Source organism: Quercus lobata, chromosome 5 (assembly GCF_001633185.2).
Source record: "Quercus lobata isolate SW786 chromosome 5, ValleyOak3.0 Primary Assembly, whole genome shotgun sequence".
Lineage (NCBI taxonomy): Eukaryota > Viridiplantae > Streptophyta > Magnoliopsida > Fagales > Fagaceae > Quercus > Quercus lobata.
In genome coordinates this window covers 5,725,232-5,746,788 of record NC_044908.1, presented here as the reverse complement: position 1 = coordinate 5,746,788, position 21,557 = coordinate 5,725,232, and the positions used below count along the sequence as shown (strand labels likewise).

The 21,557-nt window shown below is 37.8% G+C and overlaps 1 protein-coding gene across 1 annotated transcript; it reads left to right on the top strand.

Moving 5' to 3' along the window:
- The first annotated feature begins 98 nt into the window (after positions 1-98).
- On the top strand, positions 99-21,557 carry LOC115993003. Its single transcript, XM_031117264.1, has 3 exons — positions 99-190; positions 298-455; positions 19,401-21,557. The coding sequence occupies exons 2-3, from the start codon at positions 321-323 to the stop codon at positions 21,507-21,509; spliced, it is 2,244 nt and encodes a 747-aa protein (XP_030973124.1). The 5' UTR covers positions 99-190; positions 298-320; the 3' UTR covers positions 21,510-21,557.

Sequence of the window (21,557 nt, the reverse complement as noted above, 5' to 3'; positions counted from 1 at the left end):
CTTTACGTGTCACTGACTCCAGAATCACTGTAATTGCTTATATAATATATATAAGCTAGCTATAGACTGGCTCTATTACAAGCTCTATATGAAAATCACCGCGCGTTGTGGCAATCCAAATAAGCACATAACTTTACACTAGCAACAACAAGAGACCCTTGTCAGTTTCGAAGATTGAAAACAAAATCTGGTAAGTGAGCTTACTTGAGTAATCAATAACTCGTGTGTTTTATTTTGTTTTTTCCTTTTTTATTTTTTCTCATTGTTTGTTTGCTTGTTTTTTGGTACACCCTTCAGTGGCTAGCAGTTTCATTTTGACAATGAAGTTGAAGAACGGCCTAGTGTTTTTCTCACTAAAATTGAGAAAAATTATTAGTGAACGGGGTATACAAACTATGGTTGTATTGAGCCTTGCCATACAAATCATCCTAATCGTGATGGGCTACAAGAGAAAGGTTTGTTAAAAATCAATCATTTTCTCTCTTTCTATAAATTCTTTTCTAGAATTTTGTCTCTCTCCACAAACTTGATTCTCTATGTTAAATTCTCATAGTTGTCAAAACGTAATTTGATTTGTGAATCAATTTTTTACTTTTCTGTCAATATCATATTATATTATATCGGGTATTGTAAAATACACAAACACTTAATAAAAGTATAAAAAATTACAGATATACATATATAAAATGTATATTTGTTATAAATTTAAAAAATATTCAACTAACAACCAATTTACTTATGTAATAATTTTTAACAAAGCTAACTAAAAAAATCAAATTAATATATATTTATAACATAGATATTCAGATTGATTAAACTCAAAAGTGATAATATATGTTTAATTGCATCTAAGCTAATGTTACCATCATATTCATAATCTTGCAAAATTATTTTTCCATTGACATTTTTTTCATCATTATCAACATTGACATAGACATTAACATCCATCATGTTCATTGACATAAACATTAACAATGATACATAGGCAAATAGACTAATGTGGGTGTATATTAGAGTTGATTGGAAAAATTTGGGACCTTACATTATTTTATAATTGATATAAATGCTATTATAATGAAATCAATGTAAAATTATAAAGAAAGAGGTCCAAATTTTTTAAAAGGGGGGGGGGGTCAAATATAAAATTGTATAAAGTCTCTCTCTCTCTCTCTTTCTAAATATATATATATATATATATATATATATACACACCTATTTCTTAAGACTAGAGGGGCCCAGCTCCTTTGGGCCCCACCTAGTTCTATCCTTAATTTAGTATCTATTGTGACCGGGCTCCTTTTTCTTGTAATTCGACAATACTAACACTGATTTTTACATCTCTCTTCATTTAATTAAAAATCTTTGCACAGCACACATAAAGCATATAAATTCTAGTTTTTACAATATTTGGCAAAAAAGGCTCCGAGTACTCTGTACTTGGTAAATTAGCAACGCAAGTCACGACCCACGTGACTTTAATTTTTTTTTTATTTATTTTTTATTTTTACTTTTTTTTTCTAAGATGTTAATTGTAGTTAATCAAAAAAAAAAAAAAGAGAGTTAAAATCTACTTGATTTTTCTTCAAAACGAATTCATAAAAAAGAAACTACTGTTCACTTATATTTATAATTTTATAATAATATATTTGTTGTGAGACCAAATGACCAACAATTACGGTCTCTTACTAATTATGACATCATCGATTCGACCACTAGTTTGACCCCAATCAAACCAAATAACTGAAAACCATTTCCTTTTATCGGTTTTTTAATTGGTTTAGTTTTTAAAATCATGCATTTAATTATAATTCTAAAACATTATATCTCGAAAACTTTCCTAGCTACGCAATCAAAATTAAGTGACAAATTTTAGGATGTCTATAAACTTGGTAAAAGGCAGAGTATATTGCAAAGTTAAAGAATGACCTAATTTACCTACTAGAAGCAACTGTAAATAGGGACCTTAGGATCTCTCTCTCTGTTACGTTTTTTTTTTTTTTTTTCTTTAGTGTGATCGCCTAGGTGTGTCACGCCCAAAACTCACTTTGTGAGTTACACATGATAACGTTCGAATACCCATAAAATATAGTTATTCGATGATAAATAAAATTTCATTCATGTTTCTAAAAGGAAAAAAAAAAAATTTAAATAGTTGAGATTCGTCAATGATCAATCATTTAAAGGTTAAAAGAAACTCCATAGAAATTTACAAATGACAGGTTCTTAAATTTAAAATATTCCAAAAAGTTGCTTAATGTATGACGTATCTAACATTTATTAAAAAAATCCTAATTATAAAATTCGGTTTAGACCCCAATATTTAATATACATCAAAATTTTCAATTAATTACCAATTATCTTAATCATGTGATCACAAGTAGTAAAGGGTGATAATTGGACAGGTTGAGTATATTTTGAGTATATTTTTGAGGAGGGCTGGGTTAGGTAGGTATGAGTTGAGTTATAAATGAATTGGGTATATAATTAACCATTTATTATCCATTTAAATATATATTACCTGCTTAACCCATTTAATTTGTATAGGACTCAACCCGCCCATGTATCCAATTATAAAGTTTGTATTCAAACCAATATAGGAGAAATTTTTTTACTATTAAAAGATGAATCAAATTTATTAAACTGATCCTATTATAAAAAATGTAAACAGAGAGATTATTCAACAAGAAATTTTTCTCATCCATACTATGCAAAATCATTTGAGTTTTCTTCTCTGGAAATCTAAATCAAAATTTCCTCAAAACAACCAGAGACCTGAGAGAACAAAAATAAGAACACTGAAGCAAAAACTAGCCTAGCTGTTTTTCCTTTCCCTTAACTTTTCTATAGGAAACAAAATAGAGGATTAGTAAAAATTAATAAATAAATCCTAAAAATTGTGAAAATTATAGAGTGATATAGATTGGTAAAGCGGATTTAGGTGGATGAGATCCAATGATGTTACTTTTCACTCCATGGACTGCAAATTAGTGCGCATCATTTTGGATCTCTTCAATGTTGCTTTTGACACCATGGAGTCCAAACAGGATGTTTCCTCCATTTTAATTTGTTCTTTGATTTCCTTATTTCTGTGTGAGTGAGTGAGTTTTTTGGTTTGTCGTATCATACATACATACATACATACGTGTGTGTGTACAGTCCACGGATATCGGTGCGCACCAAGCTCAAAACACGTTCCTGAAATGGGCCCTTCCCGCCTTCCTTACTTACCGAACACCTAGCCCATTCCCTAGATAGGCTTGGCCCAAGCTCATGGCTTGACTAAGCATCACCTATTAGGCCGAGGTCAAAAGATAATGCCTTGTGGGAATCCGCCTGCCGAGCATCGATTGGCGCTTGGTGCAAGTTCCAAAAGAGTCATGTTAGTCACGAGTAATGGGTCCCATCTGGTCAAGAATATGGCTCAGGGGGATCCACTAACATGGGAAACACTCCTCTTATCATTATAATCCTAATAAAGACCGATGGGTGAGAGAGCGTGGGTTGGAAAAATTAGGGGAGACAAACATGAGTTTAGTGAGGATAAATACATCCTGGAGAGAAAGAAGTTCGGTCCAGATTTCCTAAAAAAGGGTTGGTTACGGTATTAAGCTCTATTGAAAGGATAGATATAATTTGTCTCTTATAGAAGCTATGTCGTCACCTTTTGGGCCTCCTATTGTTAGATATTTTTGACCCACAATACAAATAAATTGGGGAAATCAGCCTAAAACCTTTATTCAAATGGGCTTCACCATAACAATTGGCGCCATCTGTGAGAATCTCTCATTCAGCTGAGGCCTAGAGTTGGCATAGTAGTGTCTATCATGGAGGGTCCACATGCAAATGAGGAGCCAATGGGATTAGGGGGAAACCGATCGTGGGTCTTAAACTGGGCACTAAGGAGAATGGAGAGGGAACAAAAGAGAGAACAAGATCTGAAGCAGGACGGGCATGAAACTTGTTTGGATTCGGACAAAGCTTCCTCTCAAGGAGAATGAACTATTTCATGAGCCTTCATATCATAATGATTGTGAATCCAGAAAAGAACAGATCCCCGAGCTTTCATATCATAGTGAGAGGTCGGCACCAAAAAAGGGACTACAACCATGGATCCCTAAGCAACCACACAATAGGATCTTCTCACCAACGTCATTCTCACTTGTTGAGGGATAGGTTAAATGAATCCAGAGAAGAACGCTCAAAGGCACCGAGAAGAAAAAGGCATAGAAGCCCTAGTGTTGCCCTCGATGCCATGAGCAGGGCCTTGTAAAGAGTGGCCTAATTACCATTCTCCGAAGATATAGAATGTACCAAAATGCTTAGGCATTTTACTTGCCCTCCCTTTACTTTTTATGACAGTAAAACTGACTTGGTAGAGCATGTAAGCCCCTATACCCAGCTCATGGCCCTCTATTTGTGGAATGACAAACTTATGTGTAAAGTATTTCAGTCTAGCCTCGGGCCCACGATAATGAGGTGGTTCAACAGTCTGAGGAAAGGATCCACCCACAACTTTGGTGAGCTAATTCAGTAATTCGGTGCACATTTTACCACTTGCAGCCGGGCTCTCCAACCTATTGATGCTCTATTATCTATGAAAAGTAGAAGTGGGGAAACTTTCCAGTCATATGCAGATCAGTACTAGGAGTTGTATAATGAGATCGAGGGAGGAAATGAGCAGGTGGTAGTGAGCACTTTTAGATTGGGGCTATCTCAAGAATCTAAGCTAAGGGATTCACTAACCATAAGACCTTTTAAAAATATGCATCAGTTACAGAGCAAAGGGAAGGCATTCGCCACTCCTCTTTACCCAAAGGACCCCAGGCATGAAGGCTTCCAATAGAGAGCCTGAAAAGAAGCTAGGGAGCAGAACCTAGAACAACGAGCTGAAGGAGTCAACATGGCCTTTAAAGAACCCGTGCATAAAATTCTTGAGAAGATAAAGCATGAGTTGTACTTTCATTGGCCGAGCAAGATGGGCGGGCACTCGACTAGGAGAAACCATAATTTATACTGTACATACCACCGAGATAAGGGACATACTACCAAATAGTGTAGGGCATTCAAATACCACCTCGAACAACTCATTAAGGCTAGGCACCTAAGAGAGTTTGTGGTAGGCGAAAAGGAAGGTGCTACAGGATAGACATCAGGGAGTTGAAGAGGAGCGCAGTCGCCTCCTTTTGAGATCAATAAGGTTATACATACTACATCAGTCAGTGTAAGCACCAGTCAATAGAGAGGTATTATGAGCATTGCTACCTAATAGGAGTATGAGATAAAGAATCACCCTGAGAAGAAGCCAAGGATGGTTTGTTGGTAGATAGCCTTTGATGAAAACGACCTTGAAGGTACATCTCAACCGCAAGACGATGCTCTTGTCATTACCCTCAGGATTGGGGGTTTCCTAGTAAAAAGGGTTATCCTTGACTAGGGAAGCGGGCTTGAGATAATATACCCTGATCTTTACAAGAGTCTAGGTTTGAAGACCAAGGATCTTGGGAAGTATGATACCCCTTAGTAGGCTTTGACGGAAAAATGGTGGTACCGATGGGGCAGATTAGGCTCCCAGTAGTAGTTGAGAGGAAAGAGGTGATGGTGGATTTCATAGTCGTAAATGCATTTTCCCCATACATGGCGATCTTAGCACGGCCATGGATACATGCCATAGGAGCCATACTGTCCACACTACGTGTGAATGTTAAATTCCCCACCGAGGATGGCATTACGGTGGTGAGAGGCAACCAAAAAGCAGCCTATCAATGTTTGGTGGCCGTGATCAACCATGAAATTAAGCAAAAGAGTAAGTAGATTTAGGCTTGTTATAGCAATTACAGTGCCCTAAGGAGTCTAATGGGACTAATAGTGCTGAAGAGCTAATTGAGGTCCATATCTTGCCCTATGAGGATAGATATTTTTGGATAGGTAGAAGCCTCTTTGTCAAGGGTCGAGTGGCAGTTTTGTTGGCATTAGTCCATAATTTAGATGCATTTGCTTGGAGCCCGTACAAAGTGATTGGTGTGGATTTGGAGTTTATAGTGCATAAGCTAAATGTGGATCCCTATTTCCACCTAAGACGCAAAAACTAAGGTGAGCCGCCCGACACTACGCAGAAGTAGTGAAAGTAGAAGAGGAGAAATTAAAGCTAGCTAGGGCTATTAAAGAGGTATTTTATCTAGACTGGTTAGCTAATAAAGTGGTAGTAAAGAAGAAGATAGGGAATTGAAGAGTCTGCATTGATTTTACTAATCTTAACCGAGCATGCCGTAAAGATCCTTACCCTGTATTGAAAATTGACCAGCTTGTAGATGCAATGTACAGTCATCGGAGAATGAGTTTCCTGGATGTCTTTCAAGGTTATCACTAGATTGCCCTGGCCCCCAAAGACCAGGAGAAGACGTCATTCATCTCTCGCAAAAGCAACTACCGCTATATTGTCATGCCTTTCGCGTTAAAGATTACGGGGGCAATGTATCAACGAATGATCACCCATATGTTTAGAGATAAGATTGGTAAACTAGTGGAGGTATACATTGATGACATGATTGTTAAGAGTAAAACGCCCGAGGTGCATGTACAAAATCTAGTGGAAGTATTTGAGATTTTGAGGCACCACAAACTACGCCTCAATGCCAATAAATGTGCGTTTGGAATGGGGTCTGGGAAATTCCATGGGTATATGATAACCTGTAGGGGTATTGAGGTCAATCTTGATTAGATCAGGGCGATCAAACAACTTAGTCTGCCCAATAATCCAAAAGAGGTGTAGAAACTCATGGGGATGCTTACAGCCTTGAACCATTTCGTCTCAAGATCGGTTGATAGGTTTAGACACTTCTTTCAACTGCTTAAGAAATGGAAAGGGTTTACATGGACTCCAAAGTGCGATGAAGCATTCCAAAGCCTAAAGAAAAACTTGGTTAGTCCGCCTATCCCGTCAAGCCCTGAGCTAGGGGAGGATCTCTACATGTATTTGGTAGTGTCTGATCATGCTATGAGCGTGGTGTTAATATGGGTTTAGGAGGGAATACAAAAGCTGATGTATTACATTAGTAAGACCATAGTAGATTCAAAGACTCGATATCTCCCGTTGGAGAAAAGGACACTTGCTCTAGCACACACCACTAGGAAGCTACTGCATTACTTCTAGTCTCACATAGTGTACGCTTTGACCAAACACCCCCTATAAGCTTTGTTACAGGGGTCTAATTTTAGGGGAAGAATAGCTAAATGGAAGACTAGACTTAGGTCCTTTGATGTTAGGTACAAGCTAAGGAATGCCATTAAGGGGAAAATGTTGGCAGATTTTGTGTCTAAGTTCACCCTGACTATTGATGATGGACGGGGAATTTGCAAAATTTCAATTCGGCCATGGCGGGTATATGTAGATGAAGCTTCTAATGCACTTGAGGTGGGAATAGGAATTATGCTGGAATCCCTATAATGAATAAAATTGGAATGATCGCTTAGGTTAGGTTTTTCAGGCCTCCAACAATGAAGCCAAATACGAAGCATTATTGGCCAGTCTCTGAGCAGCCAAGTCTTTAGATGCCATAGAGGTGGAAGTGCATTTGGACTCTCAGTTTGTAGTAAACAAAGTCGAAGGGAGCTTTGGAGAGAAAGACCCACGAATGGGTAAATACCTCAAGTTGGCAAGCTCATTACTGAAAATTTTTGATAGGGAAAAGGTAGCCCAAATTTCTAGTGGAAAAAATAGCCATGCAGACTCTCTAGCCACCCTTGCTTCATCCATGGAGGATTGCATACCCTAGATTATTTAGGTTGAAGTAGTAGACCAACCGAGTATTGAACGATAGTGTTGTGTGGCGGTAGCTTATGCCGTTATGCCGAGCTAGATGGATCCTATTGTGTCATTCATCATAGATGGATCACTCTCGTGCAACCCGAGGGAGGGTGATAAGATATGAAGGAAGTCTGCTAGATTTTGGTTGTCAGAGGAGAAGAGATTGTATCGATAATCTTTTGGAGGACCATACATTTTATGTTTGCATCTAGACGCCATGGAAGGATTACTTGCTAAATTGTATGAGGGGATTTATGGGAACCATACATGAGATTGGTCACTTACCCACCAAGCAATGACCTAAGGCTTGTGGTGGCCGAACATGTAGAGAGATGCTGCATGTGACCAATATCAGAGACATGCACCAAACATCCATTAACTTGAAAGGAGCCTTAACCCAATATCCAGTCCTTAGGCTTTTGCTCAATGGGAGTTGGATATCGTGGGACCATTCTCTCCGGCAACTAGAAACGGGAGGTTTGTGATAGTTGCCACTGATTACTTCACCAAGTGGGAGGAAGCCAAAGCTCTAGTGAATATCTTGGATGTTGATGTAAAGAAATTTGTTAAAGTGCCGGACACTTTAATCTCAGTTAACGAACTATAGTTTGACAGCAAGGCATTCAAGAACTATTATAGCGATCTCGAAATCAAAAATAGGTACTCAACTCTGGTGTATCCCTAGAGTAATAGACAAGTTGAAGCGACAGATAAAGCCATTGTCAACGGGTTGAAGAAGAGATTGGATAGGTCTAAAGGAAAGTGGGTTAAAGAACTGCCCAATGTGTTATGGGCATACCGAACCACCCCTAGGAGGTCTACTAGCAAGACGCTTTTTTCTCTAACTTTTGGAATAGAAGCAGTAATACCTATGTAGGTAGGCTTGTCGAGCATGATGGTTGCTAGTTTCTCCTTGAACACAAACAATACGATCATGACTCAGTAATTTGACCTCTTAGAAGAGAACAGGGAGATGGCATCCATCAAATTAGTTGATTACCAGTAGAGGCTAGCCCGGGGATACAATCAAAACATGAAACCAATGGAGTTTGTCGTCGGGGACCTTGTATTACAAAAGGCAAAAGGGAGCATGAAGGGTCGTACCGAATAACAGTGGTTGCAGGTGTTGGAGCATACTACCTAGAAGATATGGAAGAACAACCTCTCTTTTGACAATGGAGTGTGAGCAACTTACAAAAGTTCTTCCACTAAGGGATGCCATTGTCTTCGAGTACTTAATGTATTCCCTGATGTAAATAAAAAATAAAGTGTGTAATGAACTAACTTATGTATATTTGTACAAACTATGCATAGGATAGGATCGTGTCAGTTTCGAAGATATGAAATTTCCACAAACGAGGAACGCAATACAAGAGAGAAGCCTAGCCTTGGCTTGACTCCGGTCACCAACCAAGTGTAAACTTACTTATAGGATAGAAGCTTGTCCTCAGCCTGACTCTAGCCACCGACCAGGTGTAAAACTACTTATAAAACTTGAATCAAATCATAAAATACAGGTGTATCCTTGGCACAACCTAAAGTGCCCCACGGAATCACTTGTTTTATTTGCTTTATATGAAGGCTGTCTTTAATATCGAACACACACTTTGTCCTTATTATCATTAGGCCATCAAACTTAGAGTAATAAAAAAAAATAAGGTGGGGTGGGGGAATAATCAAGGGAAGCAATCAAATCGTGAAAACTCAGTAAGTGTATAAGTTAACTCAAAAGAGAAATTACTTTATTAATTTTTTGAACATAAAATAAAAACATCGTCATAAAGGGCAAGCTAAGCTAAAAACAAAAGATAATACTTGTCTACAGGTCAAAATTCTATTCGGCTATAGGAATCATGTTTACGCCCTAGATGGTAGTTGGTTGGAGATGATGAGGGCCTTGTTCGGTGGCAGGAGTAGCATTCAAACTCTCAACGATTGATGGTCGCTCAAGTTCATGTTTCTACTTAGCCAAGGGAGTAGGACTGAGAGGGACGTGACTTGGGTGAGTAGTAGAGGACTAAGCAACAATAGGAAGATTGGGATTCTCAACGACTACTAAGTTTGCATCAACTGTGTGGGATTCTATCTCCTCCAAAATTTGTTGAAAGTTGGGGCTCTCCTCCTTTGGGAACACTAGCAGGGGAATGTTCGACAAATCTGCCGCGAGGAAGACTTAGGGAGAGGAATGGCATTTGCAAGAGCGATCCACCCCCCCGTGAATCTAGCAACCCAAGCTTATTTTATAACTACAGCTATGGAGTGCTCGACATCATCAAACCCTATGTCATAGAAGTTTTGCTTTGCCTCATCCAGCCTCTTTTGTAGGTCCTCGATCTCTATGTTCCAAGTCGTGATGACACTCAAGGCTTGTGCAAACTTGGTTTTAGACTCTTCCAGCTTCCCCTTTAGCACCTGTAATTTGTGCTCGGCAGAGTTTGGGTCCTTTTCAACAACAACCACTCTTTTCTCGGCTTGAACAACCTCTTGTTCTTTTTCTTGAAGGGTGGACTTACTGGCCTATTTCAAGGCCTTCTCATGATTAGCTTCCACCATAGCTTCTTCAACCGACCATCCAGTAATTATACCAATTGCGCGGTCTGGAACCAAATAGATGACATTAAAAAGGGCGAGGCGGGGGGGGAGGGGGGGGGGTTGAGAAGGGGGAACGAGTATACATGGGTGTACGCAATAGTGCTAGGACATATTTAAAATGTTATACATAAAATAATCGAGGGAAGTACTTATAGCGATAGTATTGGAAAATTTGGTTTTGTATCTCATACAAAATACACAGTGGAAGTAACAAACACGGATCAACCTTGAATTCTAGAACAAAGAATAGAAAGCGTACCTTGGTGTGATGAAATTCAAAACAAAATTAGTTGCAGTTGGGAACACCTTTTAATCTTCACTCCAATTCCACTTGATGCCCAAGAAGTGTAGTCTCTCAATCAGTTTCTAAGGAGAGAATAAAAGAATGTCCAACACTCACATACACCATTCCATTCTTTTTATGATCTTATATGAAAACCTTATGAAATTCTGTATGTTTCTCTGCTTATATATAATTGATTATCTAATTGGGCTAGCCCTTTGGGCCTTTTCAATTGGGCTTAAGTGTGTGGCTTTGAGTGGGACCAAAAGGGACCAATAAGACACTAGCTCCAATGGGCCTTGGGCTTTTCTGTCAACTCTTGATAAGTCCAAAGTTATCATTAACTATATTTAATACCACTATATAAATATAGTTGCACTCTAGGCCTTATCTATAAATTATATCCCAAGACTTTATTATACATACAACCCGTTCATTAAAATATTCGTAGTAATACAAAGTCATGAATGTAGACTGTTACTTTGAAGAATACTACATTTTAATCCTTAAGTACCCGGTTTAATCCTATATGTTATTCATCATATATTTATGGAATCCAATTTCATAAATATATACTTTAGTAACTCCTTACTAAAGTGGTTGGGCCCAACACTTTGAATAACCAAACCCATTAAACTCATCTCAAGGGAATATTTTATATCTCCGTTAAGAGATTATGAATTCCATCTTGAGAATATATGTTCCATCAATACTAAATGTGGCTGCCCAACATACTGAGATTTTGACCGTAACTAATAGATCTCACTTCTGATATATCAAAGCAACCTACATCTCATGATCAGGTCCATTATTCTTTCAGGATTTAGAGTTGATGTAAATAGAAGTCGTGAGATTCATTATTCATTTGACAGTTGTTAGGAGAATAATAAATTTCATAGTGGTCCAGTTCAATATGTCTTAAATCTTAAAACATATCAACATATCAATTATAAGTCTCCACTTCCATGATCAAGACAAATCATCTTATTTGATATGTTATAGTCTTCGTAGATGAAATGCCTAATTTCATCACTGACTACGAACTAAAATTCTGAATTTACAAAGAACTTATGATTTATATCTTTCTGTGACTTTTCACATAAATCACATACTATGCATTTCATGGACAAAGATAATGTCCCGTTAGTTCATTTATAAATAGTCTCATATAATTAAACTATTTAATTATTTATGACATGCCAATACATTGGATTTTAGGGCACAAACACCAACATCAACCTACTCTACTTGGATGTTAGCTCCCCTTTGCCTCTTGTGTGTAAAAGGTGGGGTCCCAATTGGGATTCGAGATATGGGTAAGGTAGGTGGTGTGGGTAGAGCAGATGTTTATCCCCTGGAAGCCCAGGTTGCAAGGATGTACCAAGCTGACTGAGCAGTCCTTCTTTGAACCATGTTGTTGTTTGGTTCCACTTCTTCAACGTCACCCATAGGTCAGTGTCGAAGTTCTACCCGGAAGACCGTGTCTCCTAAACTATTGTTATAGGGCTCTGGGAAATCTATCTTTCTTTCGCAAGGACCTTGTTGTCGAGCTTTTTCCTTCGAGTTATTTGGAAAAAATCTCTTTAGTCGTACACCGTATATGTCGAAAGGGGATGCTTGGCCAAGAAGGCTACCCCGGTGTCCTAAAAGCTAGTGTAGGAGGGGATGCGACCAATGATAAGGTGTGAGGCTCAAAGCTAACCGTTAGTATGGACAAACACCTCCGAGCATAGAATCCAGTTTAAGTCTCGAACTTCAACTAACCTTAAGTATGGCTTTGAGTGCTGAGAACTTGCTTGAGTAATAGGGTTAAATAGGTCAACGTGAAAAGTCAAATATAAGTAAAAAGATAAATAATATAAAAATACACATTCAAATAAATACGACAAAACAGTAAAAAACAAGCACAATAGACTTTTTGGGGGTACCGACTTGCATTAACGGGTGATGTCGGGCATCTAAGTTGATCACCGAGCCAATTTCCCCACACCCTTATGTACTCCCCTTATGAATTCCTATTGGAGCCTGGCAAGTATGATATTAACCTTATTTGAGGATCCCGAACTTGAAGATAATACCCATTGACAATACTACCACAACAGTTGTATAGGAAATTGATGTCATGGCATGTAAATTTTAGGTTGTAAAGCCTATCTAGTTAGCTGACACAACCAACTACCCTATTGAAGTTTGGCAGACATCGGTCGGGGAAAATACCATAAAACCTAATGGTGCATAATAGTAACAGATCTAGAGGGAATCTCACTTCACCTTTTAGGACTGCCATTAGGGGGATAAATTTACCATGGGCACTCTCTTATCCTCTATGTCTCCCTTTACATAGTACTTAATATGTACATCCTTGGCATTGACATATCTAGCCTTGAAGACTGTCATGGCTTCCTTAGTATCGACTAAGTGGGCAAAACTCATAACTAGAGAAAACAAAAGGAATAAATGAGGCAATGGGAAGAAGAAGACTTATAGATGAATGGGCTTTCACGGTAAGAAGAGAGTTCTTGAAGAAGAGAGAGAGCTGGGGACTGGAAAGGCTCTAGATTGAAGCTTAAGGAGAAAAAATGAAGTAGAGAAAGTGAATCTAAAGGAACCAGGTGATATTTATAGGGGTAAGGGCATTGAATGCTTTGGGTGGGAAAATTAATAACCGCTCCAATCCAATATCTCATGCATGCCTCGGTATCTGAACAGACAGATAATCCTGGCCACTGATCTTGATAGATGGCCTTGCACGTGTCAAAAGCACAGGCTGTCAAATCTGGTGCCTTTATTGCTTGAAGGTTGGAATCCCCAAAAAGCAATAGTTATATCACACACGATCCCCTATTATACTGAGAGCATACCCACGATCTCATTCCTATGGTATGAAAATGGGATTGTGAGGGGTTGTTGTATGGTCCATGGATATAGGTGCAAACCAAGCTCAGGACATGTTCTTGAAATGGGCCCTTCCCACCTTCCTTACTTACTGAACACCTAGCCCATTTCCTAGACAGGCTTGACCCAAGCTTATGGCTTGACCGAGCATCACTTATTAGGCTAATATCAAAAGATAATGTATTGGGGGAATTCGCTCGCCGAGCATTAATTGGCGCTTGGTGCAATTTCCATGAGAGTTACATCAGTCACGAGTAACGAGTCCCATTTCGTCAGGAATATGGCTTAAAGGGACCCACTAACATGGGAAACACTCTTCTCATCATTACAATCTCACTAAGGGAAGTCCATAAATAGAGACCGATGGGTGAGAGAGTGGGGGTTGAAATATTTAGGGGAGAGAAACACGAGTGTAGTGAGGATAAATACATCTCGGGGAGATAGAAGTCCAACCCGGATTTCCTAAAAGAGGGTCGGTTATGCTGTTAAGTTCTACTGAAAGGATAGATATCATTTGTCTCTTATAGAAGCTGTGTCGCCATCTTTTGGTTCTCCCATTGTTGGATATTCTTGACCCACAATACAAAGAAATTGTAGAAATCAACCCAAAACCTTTATTCAACTAGGCTTCACCACCAAAATATATATATATATATATATATATATATTAAAAGTTCAATTAGTTTATAAAACACTATGAACATTTAGACCTCCAATTTACAAATTACCAATTCAAGCTTAATATCAAACAATTAATGTGTGGAATATGAATATAAGTTTAATACAGAATTGATAAACAATCTAACCCAAATAAAATCACATCCACAGCAGAAATTAAATAGCAAAGATTAAGGGAAGAGAGATGCAAACACAAGGACAACACACGATGTGTAATTGAAGAGGAAACCGAAGCCCTCATCGAAAAACCTCTCTACCGCCCTCCAAGTGGTAAATAATCTACTAAAAAATGTAGTTGGGACACATGAACAGTAGAAGACCCTCCAAGCCTAATCTACCTAGTGTTATTAAGCCCTCCAAGCTCCTACTCCAATAAGGTTATGTCGAACCTATTTCTTCTTTAGCTTACCCGATTCTGCTACTTGACCATAGCATCAATCAATATGAAATAACTGCGTCCCAAAGCAGCAAATGGCCTTCTCATAGATATAGATATGGTGAGAAAAGGTTTTGGTAATGTACCTCTAAAGGATGTAACAATGGAGAGGAAGATAGTAGAGGAATTTGAAGAGTCTCTATGTGAAGATTAGGGATGAGTCAATCTTGTTTTTCTCTAGGGTTTCTCTCTCAAAATTCTCTCTTGAAGCTCTCTATGTCTCGTGGGAATAAGGGTCAATATATAGTGGGGTGAGAAAGGAATGCGAAGAGTCAGTCTTTCCCAAACAGGGTGGTCTGGTGACTTGGCCTCGCGACTAGACTGAGTCGCGAGTTCAAGTCGCAAGCTAACAGCCTGGCTAGCCTGAGACTTTTGTCTTGTAGTGCAACAGTTAGCATGAAGCTTCTACTTCTAGCATGCTTGGCATGTGTGAAACTTCTGGCGGCTTGCAAGCCACAAGTCACCCGTGAGATTTAGTCGCGAGTCCTTACTTCTTTGCACAATCTTGAACATTTCTTCACACTCTCTCACACACTACCCTTACATGATTCCCATCTAAATACAGGGTTACTAATTGCTAAAATACAAGCAAATTTGGTACGAAATAAAGCCAACAAGATGGTTGATAAAATTTCAACCTTACACACACACACACACACACACACACACACACATATATATATATATATATATATAGAGAGAGAGAGAGAGAGAGAGAGAGAGAGAGAGAGAGAGAGAGAGAGGTGTAGATTTTTTCTTGTTTGGTAGCTAAAAAATCACATGACAAAATGAGGGAGAAAATTCTCATTTAGACATAATTGGCAGCTAGCAAAACAAATGATGTCTGTGGTTGGTCCAAATATGAAATAAACATTTGTTAACATAATTGTTGTGAAAAATATCAATTGCACACTAAATGAATTCTCTAAAGTTTAAATCTTCTCAAGATTAATCTCTCTTATAAAAATCAAGTATCTTATCTTTTAAATCTCACATTAATATACTTTAACCTAGGATGATAAACCGGAAGTTGTACCAAATAAATGAAACTGTGGTGCCCACAAAGCAACTAAACTCCACCTTGGGTTAAATTAAGCTCTCTAATTATTCCTTTAAACCATAGTGCATATTTTATATAAAGTTGTGATTTTTAACTATATTTTGTTTGCTTTAATTCCGTATCAAATTTGATTATATTCTGTCAATATTTTCTCTGTATGCTTGTGGGATTTAATTTAAGGGTTGAGTGTGAGAGTTTGGTGAAGATTTGTGATAAAAAGTGAAGTTTGAGACTAGCTTGTGAGTGGAAAATCCGAGAAAGGCCACGTGAGAAGCATATGTTGGAAGCTAAATAGTCATGTTAGGAGGCATTTCGCGAGTCAATTCACGACTGGACCAAGCCATGAGTGAGTTGCAAAACTCTTTATTTGGCTGTTTTTAAATGGGTCTTCCTCATATCTTTACCCACAATATAGAAGCCCTCATACCCACGAAATTATAAGGAGACTTTTAGAGAGAAAACCCTAGCAATACACTTGAGAGTTAGAGATTGTAAACCCACAATCATCTACACAATTTCTTTTAGTTTTCCTGTACTCCTACATCTCCAATTACAAATCCTTGAGAGGTTCTTAGCCCAACACTTACCTCACCCAATCTGAGTATTGAGAGAAGTTTTAGTGTGTGTGGGAAGCATTGGAAGAAGCCATTAATTGGCAGATGTAATTTAGAGCTAATTGTGGGATCTGGGTAACTAGTGAAGACAAGACTTGGTGAAGTCTATTGGTAGTTGGAACTTGGAAGGTTCAAGTGTAGTGGGTAGATTAGGCTTGGAGGGTCTTTTTAATATCCTTGTTCTCCAGCTTTATTCACTAGTAGATTATTTCGGCTTGGAGGACCGAAGAGAGGTTTTTTGCCAAGTACTGAGGTTTCCTCTTTGATAACACATTTTGGTGTTATCTTGTGTTTGCATCTCTCTTCTCTTACTTTTTGTGGTTTACATATATTGCTTATTGTTTTTGCTTATTGTTTATGTTTATGCACTAGAGAGTTGTTCCAGTTTATTGCATTTCATTTGCTCTTATTCTGTACTTAGTTAAGTAGAATAAAAGCAATTTAACCGTAAGTTTAAAATTTAGGGCCTAAACAAGCAATAGTGTTTTGCACTATTTGAGCTTCCAATTTACAACTTTAGCTACTAACATGTATTTGAGCTTCAATAGTAGTCATGGCTACTAAGAATTGTTTTGTGAATCTCCAACAAATTATCCCTCCTAACATTGTAAACGTATAACCTATAGTAGACCTCTAGTCATCCACTGAATTAGTCCTATAGTCTCGCAAACAAGATTCCATGTTCTTGGGTTTGCCATGTTTGCCGGGTTATTACTCCACAACACTAAAATATGGGATATTTAGTAATGATCCAAGGAATATATTTGCGCTTATACTCAAAATGGACTAATCTAGTTATAATTAAGGCTCTTTTTAGTTGTTAATAATATTCAGATCAACCTAGTACTCAAGACACACCCACGAAACACTCAATTAAATAAAAAATATGGGGCATCACAACTTTGACATGCATGGATGGAGCTATTCATGCATTCCCCCCTCCCCCCCAATTTTTTTTTGAAAATAATATAATTATATAATTATATATTTAGGTTCTAATTTTATCAACTACGTTCAATAAAATTACATTTTGTCTCCCTTATTGATCATTTTAAGAGAAATGATATAGCTACAAACTTTTTATAGACTATTGAGGTAGCAAATTTTTACTGGTTTGCATCTGGGTTTACTACTTACATCATTTTTTTACTTACTAATAACCACTAATCACAACAAAAATTTGTAAAAAAAATTGTAGATTTAGTATTTTCCTCCTTTTAAAGTCCATTAAAAAATTTATTGATCTAAAATCTTAAAAAAATATATATATATATACAAGTCCAAAATATTAGCCTAACAACAAAAATTACCAATAGGCAATAGCAAATCTAAAAAAATTGAGACTAATCAACCAATTTTACCAAAAACAAACAACTTAACCCTTTAAAAACTTTAAACAAAATATTTTTGTCCTTACCAACAAAGGACATGCTCTACACACACAATAAAAAAATAATAATAAAAGAAAACCTTTACCAGCTAAGCAATAGAGCCGAAAGTCAAAATCACGGCATATAGCTAACAATAAAACCGCCCCCCCTTAACTCTAAGTCCTGACTCCATCCCTGTTGACATGCCTTCAATTTTTTTTGTCATTCTTCAGTCACCGATTAAAAGATAATCTAAAGTGATTCGGCAGTGATACAAGCTTGCATGTTAATATTTTTAAGCACCTTTTTGATGTAATTCTTGTGATACAACAATCGCTTTCATGCTTCTCTACCATTCGAATGTCCATACCTAAAAAATGTTTTAGCAGTACGCAAGTCTTTCTTGACAAACTTCTCGCACATCAAAGACTTTAGCTTGTCAACCTCAAACATGCTCTTAACAATAGTTAACATATCATCCATATACATTATCAGAAAAATATAGAAATCAAACCTCTTATACCACTTTCACGGATACTGCTTAAGCCCATAAACTGACTTCTTTAATTTGCATACAAGATTCTTTATAATTGGTTGCGTGAACTTGTTTGGTGGCTCCATGAAGATCTCTTTTTTCAAATTCCCATGAAGGAATGTTGACTTCATATCCATGATGAATAAATATTTTTCAAACTTATTTGTTGAGTATATATGTCTAAGTAAAGTCTCATATTAAATTATAATAAAAAGAGTAACTTGTTAATATAAATATTTGAACCGAAACTTAGAGATTTAAAGTTTTTGGGTTAATTAGAAACATTTTTCAAGCTGAACTTCGATGGTGCTTGCTTTGATGAGGGTGCTGCATCAGGTTATGGGGCAGTGATTAGGAATGAAAAGGGTGACGTCATGGCTGCTTTAGCGGCACGAGGAGGAGCTGTGCGTGACAGTGAGGAGGTGGAAGTGCTGGCGTGCCGTAAAGCGCTTGAGTTTGCCATTGATGCGGGTTTCACAGAGATAGTACTGGAAGGCGATAATGCTTTGGTGATGAAGATGATTACTCAGGCCCAACCAGACCTATCACGACTTGGCTTAATCTACGAAGATATCTGGTGTTTGGCTGCAGGCTTCAGGTCCATCTCTTATAATTGTATTAGGCGTAGTGCTAATGGTGTTGCTCATTCTTTGGCTAGGTTTGCTAGATTACTTGATAATGAAATTGTTTGGCTGGAGGAGGATCCTCCGCCTGCTGTGGATGCTTTGTATTTGGATTCTTCTTTTCTAAATTAATGATATTGGTTCCGGTTTCAAAAAAAGATGTTATATTAATTATACAATTGAACCATCGCACATTCTTGATGCGATGGTCACTTTACAAGTATAAGTCCTTATAGGATTTGAGAGGTAAGGATTGAGGTTTAAGTCTCTAAAAAGAAACTTTCACACACATATATACTTAAGATTAGATTAAAGTAAAATTTTTATCATGTAAAAAGAAAATTAAAAAAAAAAAAAAAAAATACAACCGGAGCCTGCCCCATGTGTTCTCTTTCCAATAGTATTTAAAAAAAAAAAAAAAAAAAAAAAATTACTCTTTACTTTTTAAAGTTTGTTTTGTTCTTTAAATAAAAGTATCTTTGCTCTTATCAAGTTTTTCTGTTCAACAAGGTTTCCAACAGCAACAAACTTGTCCTCCTTCTGTGGGTTGCCTACCAATTAGCAGGATGGTTCGCAACTGTATCACTGAGTATCATCTCCAACCATTTCGCACCTGACACCAAAGACCCGAAGTTTTCCATAGCAGCATTCTGGGCTCCATTTTTTCTCTTGCACCTTGCTGGTCCAGACACCATTACAGCGTACTCCTTGGAAGACAATGCATTGTGGCGGAGGCAGGCTCTAACTCTAGTTGGCCAAGTAGGAGTGACTATCTTTATCATCTTTAGAGCCTGGGCAAATGAGCTGCTGAATTTTCTGGCAGTTGTGATGTTGATTCCTGGGTTAATCAAGATTGGGGAGAGAATCTGGGTTCTGAGGTCTGGAAGCAGTGAAAACTTTAAAGCAACCACACTTCGTCGTCCTGATCCAGGTCCCAATTATGCTAGATTCATGGAAGAATACCAATCAAAGAAAGACGAGGGGTTAGACGTCACATTAGATACGTTGATTGAAGCTCGTTTTGTATCAGATATTTCCCTTCCTATGCAAAAAAATTGTAAAATCCCAGATGCAGCCATTCTTCAACGGGCCTATATAATGTTCCAGACTTTCAAGCAGCTATTTTCAGACCTCATACTGAGCATCCAAGATATAAAGAATAGCCAATCCTACTTTCAGAAAGTTTCGTTTGAAGAAGCTTTTAAAGTGATTGAGGTTGAGCTAGGATTCATGTACGATGTGTTTTATACAAAGGCTTTCTTAGTTTATTCTCTAAGGCCTGGTTGTTTTCTACGTCTTACTAGTTTCTGTTCTACCTTGGTTGTACTTTTGGTTTTCTCGACTGTAGGTGACAACAAGCAACTTTACACAATAGGCGACAGAGTCATCACTTATGTATTGCTGTGTGGAGCCATCTCGCTAGAGATATATTCAGTGTTGATAATGCTTACCTCAGACTGGTCAATGCATTGGCTTAGTAAGCATGAGAATGCAATGGTGGATCTCTTGTATAGAGCAATTTCAGTGATTTCATCAATTCCATTTTTGGCTCGGAAAAAGAGGTGGCGAAATAAAATGGGACAATACAATCTAATAAAATATTGCATGGAATGCAAGCCAGCAAGGTGTGGTCTTATCCAGAGGTTCTTATTCCATCATGAAATGTTAGAGAAGAATCGGTACCAAGAGTTTAAGGAGGTTTCTCAGGATTTGAAGAAATTGATATTTCAGCATCTTCTGGAGAAATCAAGGAGTGCCAAAGATCTCAAGCCTTGCACGGAATTATGTGCTTGTAGGGGGGACCGGGTTCTTAAAAAGTCGAAATGCTCTGATTGCATCAGAAAAGAAGAAAGTAAAAAACACCATGAGAAGGTTCTAAAATATTCGAAATGCTCTAATTGCATCAGAAAAGAAGAAAGTAAAATATTCCATGAGACAGTGGAGGAAGAATCTGATCATGTTGATAAAGATGCAAAATGTTTGAATGAAATAAACAGAAAATATCGTAATATACTCCAAGAGAGCGTCGAGGTAGAATTTGACCAAAGCATTCTTCAGTGGCATATTGCAACAAGCCTATGTTATAATGTTGATCAAAACACACACCAAAACACTAGTTGTCAAAATCATCGTGAGGCCAGCAAGTTGTTATCAGACTATATGTTATATCTTCAAGTCATGCGTCCTATCATGCTGCCCAATGGGATTGAACAGATCAGGGTCCAAGATACCTTGGCCGAGGCTAAAATATTTTTTGAAGAAAGAAAATCTGTATCTGATGAAATCCAAGCATCGAAAAAGTTACTTGTAGTGAATACTGATATTCCTCCATCTGTTGTGAAAGGAGACAGAAGCAAGTCAGTGCTATTTGATGGATGTCGACTTGCTAAATCTTTGCAATGCCTGGAGATTGATAAGAAGTGGGAATTGGTAAGTGATGTATGGATTGAAATGATGTGTTATGCTGCGACTAAGTGTCGATGGAACCATCATGCTCAGCAGCTCTGTCGAGGCGGAGAGTTTTTCACTCATGTGTGGCTTCTTATGGCACATCTTGGTATAACCGAGCAGTTTCAAATTTCAAAAGGCCATGCAAGGGCTATGCTGGTTATACAGTGAAAAAGCTTTTATGGTGTGCGAAAGTGCTCCTATTCCCAAAATAGTGCA

Bases quoted from the DNA above. Each gene is read 5' to 3' on its own strand.
- LOC115993003 (XM_031117264.1), top strand. From the start codon at position 321: ATGAAGTTGAAGAACGGCCTAGTGTTTTTCTCACTAAAATTGAGAAAA. The intron at 456-19,400 runs GTTTGTTAAAAA...CTGTTCAACAAG, and splicing joins TGATGGGCTACAAGAGAAAG to GTTTCCAACAGCAACAAACT.